This window comes from Labrus mixtus, chromosome 13, assembly GCF_963584025.1.
Source record: "Labrus mixtus chromosome 13, fLabMix1.1, whole genome shotgun sequence".
In the NCBI taxonomy this organism is placed as follows: Eukaryota; Metazoa; Chordata; class Actinopteri; order Labriformes; family Labridae; genus Labrus; species Labrus mixtus.
Genome location: NC_083624.1, coordinates 7,508,052 through 7,518,969, shown reverse-complemented (window position 1 = coordinate 7,518,969; position 10,918 = coordinate 7,508,052). Strand labels below are relative to the sequence as shown.

The 10,918-nt window shown below is 39.7% G+C and overlaps 1 protein-coding gene across 1 annotated transcript in view; it reads left to right on the top strand.

Annotated features, from left to right (window-relative positions):
* gpr156 (G protein-coupled receptor 156) overlaps positions 1 to 8,143 on the top strand; it is a 22,158-nt gene extending 14,015 nt beyond the window's left edge. The window contains exons 6-10 of the mRNA XM_061053448.1: positions 237 to 362; positions 512 to 607; positions 3,078 to 3,314; positions 4,392 to 4,550; positions 5,542 to 8,143. Of these exons, the coding sequence (XP_060909431.1) occupies positions 237 to 362; positions 512 to 607; positions 3,078 to 3,314; positions 4,392 to 4,550; positions 5,542 to 6,852 (1,929 nt within the window). The 3' untranslated portion in view covers positions 6,853 to 8,143. The remainder of the gene's footprint in view (positions 1 to 236; positions 363 to 511; positions 608 to 3,077; positions 3,315 to 4,391; positions 4,551 to 5,541) is intronic.
* The last annotated feature ends 2,775 nt before the right edge of the window (positions 8,144 to 10,918 follow it).

Genomic DNA, 10,918 nt, shown 5'->3' with positions numbered 1-10,918 from the left:
TGATACAACCCTTGATACAGAAATAGAATTTCTCAGTCTGATATTTGAGACTTAACGAGCCTAGACGTGCTCTCTGAGGGCTTTTTTAGTTTGTCCCATAACATGTTTACATCAATCACATCTACATGAGACTTGCTGTGTTCCCTTAACAGTAACATTTATGTCAAAATGCTACTTCATTCTTTATAACTGTATGACTTTGTTTAGAGTGTTGATGACTCTATTTTCTGTCTCAGATCATCCGAGACATCCAGCTGATGGGGATGGTGGCTCTGTTGATCCTGGTGGACTTTCTGGTTCTCACTGCCTGGAACCTGGCAGACCCTGTCAGGTGTTCACGATCTGTCAGCGCTGTTGTAAAGGTAGAATCTGAGTGTGTAGATTAAACACTGTACTTGCCTAAAACTGCAAGAAATCATAGTTTTTAAGACTGCACATTGATCATACTAAAAACAAGTATCTAAACTTTAAAGACATAATCTCACTGTTTTTATTTTGTTTCCTGGTCCAGGTGGTGGAGAGCGACATTTCCTACTCTTTGTCTCAGCTGGACTCATGTTCTTCTTCATACTCGGATCTGTGGACCGTCCTCATTGCTGTTCAGAAGGTGAGAAAACTTCAGCAATAAAATGAGCCACTTTGTTGAGCTCATTTTTATGGCAATTCTATTTCGTCATTCATATTCTATTTAATGGTTTCTCTATTTCCTAAAAACATTTTGGTGTTTTCAATCATCCCCCAAAACTCCTGAGAATTTCCCCACATTTCTTTTTTATCTGAGCTGCATATGTGAATGCAAACGGACCAAATTTTCCCGTCAGCACCCTGGTCAAATTTTACTTGTGAAGTCAGGGTGGGCCGATGTGTGAACGCAGCAGGAATTATTCAGAGAGAAAAAAAAAAGATATGTGTTTGAGAGGCTGGAAAGATAACATTTATAAAGATTGTTGTGCACATAGTGAAGCTGCTTCAAACTTTTTTTCTCCTTTGCAAGTTTGTTCTTAACTTCTCATTGGTTGATACTCGGCTGTGCATAATTTGAACATCCATACTCTGTAGTTTCTGTTGTGAGAGAGATGAATCAGTGTATTCTATGACAGCAATGCCCAAATAGTCTGTATTTTCAAACATTGTCTGGTTTTAGTGTTTAGTTCTTCAATATTTTGGCTCATTTTATTTAAAAATATTGAATCTTTTACTGACAGCTGATGCTTCTGATTTTTGATCACATGTCACCTTTTCACCGAGCTGATTCTGGTTTTGTTGGAAAACCTTAAATGCTTATAATCATATTTATTAAACATAACTTCTTTACTTGAAGTAGGTGAATCCTCCACTGAGACCTGACCTGTAAAATCCCCCAAGACTCCATCTGTGTGTCAGCATGTCTAGACTCGTTAAGTCTCAACTTTCAGACTAAGAATTTCTATTTGTGCATCAAAATACTTTATATTTATAAAGTGCGACACACGTAACGGGCTAGAAGCTTTTTTTTAAATGCCACAGAAGTAGCTTACAATAAAATGAATTGCCAGATTTATTCAACAACAACAAGTTCATCTTACTTCGGGCCGGGCTGTGGCTCAGTGGTAGAGTCAGCTGTCTCTCAACCAGAAGGTCGGGGGATTTGATTCCCAGCTCCTGTAGCCACATGTCGATGTAGTTCTCCTGAGGAGGCTAAAAAGTTTAAACGTCAGACAGGACATTTTAACAGCAGTATACCGGTCACTCGTTGAATCAGTCCTCACATTTAACATTTTATCCTGGTACGATTGTCTCACCGAAAAATGCAAGAAAAAACTTACTGGTATCATTAAACATGCAACAAAAATCACCGGCACTACCCAGATCCAACTATCAGAACTTTACATGCGAGCAGCAGAAAGGAAAGCAGTCTGCATCACTCAGTGCATCACTCAGGACCCTTCACACCACTCACTCACCACTCGGTTCAGCTGCCCCCCCTCAGGCAGTCTAGAGTTTTAGAGTACCACTGGCAAAAAAGAAAACTTACAGAATCTCTTTTATTCCCTCTGCAATACGCATTTTAAACAAGGTTAGATAAGCAATGTTTTTTAAATGCTCTGCATGTGTTTTTACCTATTTAGGGTACTTTTAGCTATTTATGACCTGATGTGAGTATTAGTGTGAATGTTTGTATGTTTTCATGTTTAGCCTCAACAAAAGGTAATTTTCTGTCACAATGTGATAGACAATAACGTTTTTCTAATCTTGAATCTTGAATGTGTCCCTGGACAAGACACTTTACCCCAAGTTGCTCACGTAGTACTGATGGACACTTTACATAGCAACCTCTGCCATCAGAGTGTGAATGGGTCGCTTGTGACCTGCAGTGTAACCTCTTTGAAAAAGTGCTATACAAGCAAATTCCTTTTACTATCAGTTGTTTGACGTCCTGAAGCAGTTTCAGTCTGCCACTGTGTAAAGCTCTGAACTACAGCACAAACTCGTGCTGTGATCGACGGCAAGTCATTTATTTTATTATTTTTTTTATTTTACAGGGACATCGCATATTAATAAACATTTCAGTAAATATGCCAGAGTTAGCCAAAAGGCTAAGGCCAGATTTTTATAAAAGGCCCCTTAAAAAAACCAATTCAAACATCGCTAAAAGCTACAAAAAGAAATATCATGACAGTAATTAAGCAGACAGGTGAGCAGCCACAGGTGAAAATACATAAACCATGCAGGATACACATAAAGCAGCATTTGGTTAATATAAAAAAATGTATCTCATGCAGGACAGACGTGGAGCAGACATAACAATGTACCAAAAAAATAACCAAAAAAATGTTTTTGTGTTTTTGTACGATATGTTTTTCACTGTGTTAAGATTTGCACATGTGACTTATATTACGAGTTATGAATATCAGTGACCTATTTATATTTCATGATGACACAGCACTTCATTCTGTATGTAATAGAATCTGCTAAGATCTGCTATATTTAGTGCCTCTTACCTTTTACTTCATTTAGCTTTTCAAAATGTATTTTGCCCTTCAGTTTTTTTTCTTTGAGCGCTGTCTTGACTTTATCCTTTTCTGTTTTCTCTTCAGGGTTGTCTTCTCCTCTACGGGACGTTTCTAGCCGGGCTGACCAGCACAGTCAGCCATCCTCCTGTCAACCAATCCCCGACCATCATAACAGCGGCCACTCTGGTCACCCTCTCGTCGGCTGTGGCCGTTCCTGTCTCCATCTTCCTGCAGGCATATCCTAACCTGGTCTACAGCACTGTGGCTGGAGCCATTTTCATCTGCACGCTGGCCACCAACTGCGTGCTGTTTGTCCCTCAGGTAAAGAGAAAAAATGTCATCACTCCCATATATGATGAATTAATAAAGTTTAGGGAAGAGCAGGATTTCTTCCTCTTTGTTGGAAAAACACGCCTGACATCTCCTTTTGTGAAATGACGACACCGGACGTTTTTATCTTTTTTATTTTTATTTATTTATTTATTTATTTATTTATTTATTTATTTATTTATTTATTTATTTATTTTTTATTTTTTATTTTTTATTATTATTATTTTTTTTTTCCCCGAAAACTTTCAGCTTTTTTTTAATTTTTTTTTTTATTGCAAGACAAGAGACAATACACTTAAAATGAGCACAGGCCAGAAAAGGGGTATATTCATGTTTTACTTGAGTGTGTGTGTGTGTGTGTGTGTGTGTGTGTGTGTGTGTGTGTGTGTGTGTGTGTGTGTGTGTGTCTGTCTGTGTGTGTGGATGGAAGTCAGAGTTAGAAAAAGGAGGAAAACAAATACAAAGTCACTACGAAACAAAAAACCAAAACTAAAAAATAATAAAAATAGAGGAATAAATAAGTAATGATAGAAATTATAACAATAACCGGCCATTTTTAATATCAGTGTGAGTGTCACAGGATGGCGCGTGTGGAATCCAGCCATTAAAACAGTCAGACAGATCTGATGATACAGATACGCAGACACATGACAGAATGAAAGATGCTCGTCTGACTTTCTCTTTTTTTTTTTTTTTTTGACAAAGTTGTAAAATCAATCGTCTGATTCTGGTTCCCACGTCTTTATTTGCCGTATGCGTGCCAGTGTGCCATGTCTATCAAAGGAGAGTGACTCACACAGAAGGTGTTTATGAGTCAAATCTACGTAGGCTGCTGCAAACAGGTTTATGACTCTTTGAGTGTCTGCTGGCGGCGGGGAAAGAATGCCTCTCCAGCGGGAAAGGAAGGAAATGTTTGAACAGTGAGCAACAGGCTCAAACACACCTGGTCAAAAGGTCCCGTGTTGAATGATCCTGGAAACATTTACTACTCATGTGTGTGTGATGCAGCTTTACTTTAAAGTTTGCGTAACACCTTTTTTTTTTTCCATCTATCTCGTCACCGTGCAGCTGACACAGTGGAGACAGTTTGAGGAGGATCAGAACAACCCGAGTCAGATGGCAAAGTATTTCAGCAGCCCCAGTAAGAGCCAGCCGTCGGTGTACAGCCAAGACGAGATCTACTACCTGCTGGGGGAGAACACCTCCATGAAAAAACTACTGAATGAGGTAATGCACTGTTCTTATCCAGTCTACTGCTAAAAGAGGAAAGACTTATATCTAAGAGAGGACAGGAGGGCCATGCTCTTACATTTTCTATTAAAGACTTCTTTTAGGAACTTATTGGCAAGCCCTCCCTGCAGGAGCTTTAATGTGATTTTGTGAATACTAATTTAGTTTAATTTGTTACCACTAATCCAAGGTTACTCTCTAACTTTTCTTTAACCCTTTGACTTCCACACTAAGAAATCCATTTGCAAAAAAATATTTGTTGGTAAAATTGTGTTCCTGCCTCTTCATTAAGCAACAGGTTATATTTTTACCCGATCAGGAAGCAGATATGCAGGAAAACCAGCTGGTTGCCTGTTCAGGGTTACTTTGGGCATGAATGGATTTCTTTCAATTCTGCAACAAAATGTTGAGTTTTTTCATTTAAAAACATCACAGAGAGTAGAACTTATTTAACAAACTGAATGAGTAGCAATGGTTAGAAAAGGTGAACAAAATAAGAAATTAGTGACTCGAGCCAGGCCGTTTGCATAGACCGGCAACTCAACCGAGCTGTTAACCATGTTTTCTGAGGAATCGTAGATATATATTTAATTGTCAAATTTATTTCCTTCAACTAAACTATGATTGTTAGAGGGTCTATAAATGATATGTGAAAATATATTTGCTCTTGTTCTGTGAGATTTCTGAGGAGCTGTGCAGCGCAGAGTCACTCCCGGTATTTTCCACAGTTTTCAGATAATGATAATTATGTACAGCAGCGCCACCCATTGGACATAATCAGGGTTACAATATGACGGGGGAAAAAAGGTCAACCGTGTGGTTACAATGCAAGTCAAAGGGTTAATGAGAATGTTCACATGCTGACTTGGCATTTTAATGGAGTCCTAGACTCACTCGCATTCACACCAGCTGTTCAATACTTTTGATATATTGTTCACAGAGGTTATGTGTATGAGTGTTTACGTTTTTTTTTTTTTTAAATCTCCAGAAGAACGCTGTGATCGACAGTCTGCAGGAGCAGGTGAACAACGCCAAGGGTAAACTCCTGCGCCTCATGTCGGCCAGTCAGCCGCCCGACGACCAGGACCTGGACTCCTCTGACACCAACCTCAACTCCTCCTCCACTCAGACCACAGAGCTTCAGTCTGACCGGATCTCTTCCTCATCTCTACCTCAGAGGGACACCAGATCCCCACTTCCTCCTCCTCCTCCTCCTCCTCTCACTGCAGCTGTTCCATTATCTGACAGAACGCCCCCCTCTGCTGCTAAATCTCCAGACCTCATCCCCGCCTCCTTTCCTCTCTCTGAGGGTGAAAATAAGAAAAGCGTCACTGCAAGCGGTGCTACAGGTGGAGGCCCAGCTGAGTCCAGAACACGGGATCCTAAAGAGCCCGTGTCCCTAAAGTCCAGCGGGTTACTCAGAACAGCAGAGGAAACAGTTCAGTTTGTCACTTCCCTACAATCCCACAGAGGATTAAACCCCGCTCAGGTTGAAACTCTCAACAATCAAAGTGGCCTGACGCTCAATCTGAGACGAAACACCAGACCGGCTGGTTTTGTGAGCAGCGAGCAGTTGCAGGAGATCCTCCAGGAGCTGAACGTGGACGCCATTATAGAGACAGCGCTTCGATCCCCCGGTCAAATGTCTTCTCAGCTGAAATATCCAGACGCTTCTGCTGCGCTCTCCCCGCTTTCCCTGCGGACTCCACGCTCCCCTCATCCGCCGCCTCTTCTCTTCCGCTTCCCCAGCGTCTCTCCGTACGCCATGAGGAAGCGACGGCCGCCCTTCCGCTCCTCCGGGAGAGGTTTGGCCCCTCGCTGCTTCTACACGGGCGCAGAGGCTGCTGCTGCGTGTGGGAAGAGAAAGGTCAACCCTGGACTTGATGCAGCCACAGTGGGGGGTAACCTCATTCAGGTGGAAGACTCTGACCTGGAGGAAGAGGAAGAGGGGGAGGAAGGAGACGCAGAAGGGAATGAAGCGGTTAGAAAATGTCGGAAGTGTGATTCAAGGTCTCACAGGTTTCACACAGCGTCGTCGCGCGTGGAAGCAGCCGGTGACAACGGTCAGAACAGACGCATTAGAGACTCCTGCGGGTACTGGGACTCTGACTCCAGCAGCTCCATGGACTACTGTTACTACCACCGTCCGTTCTGTGACTCGTGCCTGCAGCGAGGCTCGCTCCTGTCCTCTGACTCCTCCTCTGACTCCTCCGACAGCGAGTACGACGGCTACACCGGCCTGTACCGCTCCCCGCACCCCGTGGTGTTCAAAGAAGACCTCAAACCCACCTTTGTATAAGCACAGGGGTCACTGCACTTTACACTTCTCCGAGTTTAGTGCGTCATTTTACTGAAAAAACAGAATTGTGTGTTTTGCGATCGTTATGAAAGGAACACAAGTATTCTTGAATCTTGTATCCTAGAACATAATTATTATTTAAAGTCTTTATATGTGATTCTTCACACTTAAATGTAGAAATCAAGTATATCCTCTGAAAATAACTCTGTGAGTCATGACTGTCTACAATGGGTGTAACACCCGAGTCCCACTGTCTGTGATGTTTTCAAAGTTTTCAGAGTCCTATCTTCAGTTTGTTTACATCGCCCGGACGGCCGGCTGACTCCTCCCCTCGAGTATAAAAGTTGTTTAATTGAGGGACTAGAGAAAAGAAGAATAACATACTGTACTCACTGCTTAACTGTGTTTCTAGATCACGCTCATTTCAGGTAAATTTACATGCAGTGTGAAGATACAAGCATAATAAAGATCGCTAGCATTAGCATGCTAACACAACAATGCAGCGCAAGTTGTTTTGGTTTCATGCTGGTGCTCAAGGGCAACATCTGCTGGATCAAAAAAATCACATATAAAGACTTTAACTTATGAGGATAAAATAATTGTGAACCATTATGTAGCTGTTTTTTTTTTAATATTACATATTTGTATATTTCTTCTGTCAAAGAAAAGTCCTCACGTTCCAAAAATGTTGATTGAGAGCAAAATGAAAAGGTTTCTCACAACAGTTGAGATGTGCACTGTATTTGTGCAGCGCTGTATTTATTTTGATATTTATTAGTAGAAGTTTACAGAATAACTTTCTGTCTGTGTATTGCTGTTTTACATTGTCAAACTCATTCCTTTAAAGTCGATATGCAATCTTATTGTATGGTCTGCTTTTTGTCTGTTTTCTGCTCTACATTTTAAATTTGACACATCGTCAGAACAATACTCTGCATTTTATTTATTTTTTTAACATTCTTTTTATTTATTTTCAAAGACAAAACAATAACAGCTCAGTGCACTTTAGCAAAGTATCTGCATAGTTGGTCCAGTAGTCACATTCAGCATGTGATTAACAGTGATGTTGTACAATAGCAAGATAATCATTCAGGGATCATTATGATAAGTTGCACTTAACATTTAGAAGATTCAAAGGCTTCTCCCATTTTCTTTTAAAGAGATGAGTCTTTCCTCCGATACAGTATCTTAACTTTTCTAACGTCACAACATCAGATGTCAGAGATTTCCACAAGTGAACAGTAGGGGGTTCATCCCCAACCCATGATACTCTGCATTTTACCTCAAGATCTTTTTTTTTATCTTTAGCTATAACACAATCAGAGAAATTAGAAAAAAACAGGTCACTATCTGCTGTCACTTTACACAGTTTGAAAGTCACATGTGTATCTTCAGGTTGAAGAAAGACAAGTGGCCTGAAGCCCTTTCATGGTTTTCATCCCCCTTTTCCCTTTTTTTTCCCCCTAAAAGAAAATTGAAACCACTTCCTGTTTACTCTGCATTGTTTCCTGCTTCATCAACTTCCAAAGCAGAAAGTGTATTAATCCACCGGTTTCATTTAGGCCCAGATTAACCTGCTAGAGGGTTCAAAGCTCAAGCAAACACTCAAAACATTCAACAGTAGAACTCAAAACCTTTTTCCCTGATTCCTCCAATTCAACAAATGCAAGAAGACTAATCTCAGAATCAGAATCAGATTTATTGTCCAGGTATGCTTACACACACAAGGAATTTAACTTTGGTGAACTGTGCTCTCTTATATACAGGTACAACATTAAATATCAACAATAAACATAATAAGAAAAGACTAATATTTACATGACTAAATATGAAACAGTGCAGTGGTGAATAGTGCAAAAAGATGCTGAAGTAACATGATGAGTAAAATGCAGTTATGTGACAGATGGGTCAATTAAGATGTCAATTACAGTAACCTTTCTTACAGCACAAAACAAGACTTCTGTTTACCTTTTAACAGTAAAAGCAACAAATCCCCATGACATGCATGCGTATAAGTCATGTGTCTTCAATCATGACTAAAATAGTAAAATAGCAAATCGAGTAGATTCTGGCATTTTCATGATATTCCTGCAATACAGACAAAAATAGAGCATTTATCTCTCCCACTCATTTCAGTGTTTCTCTTTCCAGTCTCTCACTCCCTCCCACTATCTCCTCTCCATCTCCCTGTATACGTTTTCTTTCTTCTTCTGATGGGAATATGAGAGTCTGCCGGGGGAGGTGTTGCTATATGAAGGGAGAACTTGTGTCTTACATTAATTCTGCTCTGCTGCCTGTTTTTGAGTCTCTATTCTGCATAGCATCCATTGAAGGGGCAGCCTGGGAGAAACTCCCTTTGATACAGAGCATAACAGAGTATAAATAAACCACACAAAGAACTGACTGCCAGCATCACCGTGCAGCAGGAGTAAAGACTTTACTGCTAAAATATGATAAGTGCCCTGCAATATCTAATGTCGACTTTTAGAGCAATCCTAGAATAAAAAAAGTTTTCAATCACATACTTTTCAAATTTAAAATATCAGTAATCTGGGGCTATCCTGGAATATTTCTCATAACATTAATTAGAGGATGAGTAGGCCTCATCTTAACTAGAGAATTAGAAAGGGCCCCATATTCTTTTATCTATACATTATTATATAATTGTTGTTATTGAGCTAAGGCTTATTACATTTTTGGGGGTTGCCAGTTTTTGTTAAATCCCTTTAACTGGACTTTGTAAACAAATAGAAATACTCAACACCAGCCAACATTTTTTTTAACAACACTATAAGCCTAAAAGATAATTTATACACAGACATATTATTAACGTATCTATCATGCATGAGAAAGGTTTCACGGTTATGCTGCTACAACGCTGCAAGAAACGGAAAATATAGGATCAAAGAAAATTAGAAATAAAAAGTAAACAACAAAACAATATAAGCAAAGAATCAATTGCTCCTATAGAAATATAGTAATACAAATATTAATCAAATAGAATAGGAATGTAAGTAAGATATCAATAATAGGTACAAGAAATAATTACACAAATAAGAGTCAGATGGAATATATACATACATTTTCAAGATTATTGCACTGTTTGTTTCAATATTGCACTTTTAATGCACTTATTGCATTATTATTATTATTATATTGCAGTTTTAATAAATAATGAGTTATGGTGGAGGTTACAGTTTTTCAGTTTTATTTTATTTTTATTTTTTTCAAATAAAATTTCAGGCTGAACTAGTCTGGGGTCAGACGGAGTGTTTGTCACTCAAAGGGAGGAGTTAGCAAATTTAAACACAATATAATATTAAATACAAAGTAAATAAGCACTAAAAATATCAAAACTAAGAATGAGAATATATACAACCAGGATTTAACTAAGCATTACTAGTCTTAAATATGAAAGATTAAATGTAAATGTGCAAAAGAAAGAGTTGTAAATGGACAGTTCTGACATAAGTTAAAGTGAGTGTAGACATATTATCAGCAGATAATAAAGTTAATGGCTACTGTACAAAAACAGATGTAGTGATGAAATTAGCCTGAATTAAGTTTTTTAGTGATAAGGCAAACCCTGCACATATGTACAGACTCATTACAACAATTAATTTGCTTTATGACACTAATTAAATGAACGTGCCACGGGGCCTCGTGAAGTAGGATGGGCTTTTTCTATTTAACATAGCAACAGTGCTGCATGACCACCGGTGTGTCTGTGACAGCTGGGCCCATTCGTACTGACAGTACTGATTCTGGAGCCCCATTGGCTGACGAAGCCATCAATCATGCGAGCAGAACCCGCCCACTGTCCCCGTAGCGGCATGGAGAAAAAGCCCTTTGAAGTCGCGAGGGCGGCGCCAAGCAAATTGTTCCATGTGGTGCTCGAGAACCGGCGTCCTCATTGGATCAGATAAAACCCGGTCAACGCCCATTTCTGAAGTATCCCCTCTTCTGATTGGTTGAACCCGCCACTTCAGATTCGCCGTCTGCGCGTTCACAGTTTTCCTATTCTCCGTTTAGAGTTACGACAGCGGCGTAAACTTCCTTCTATGAT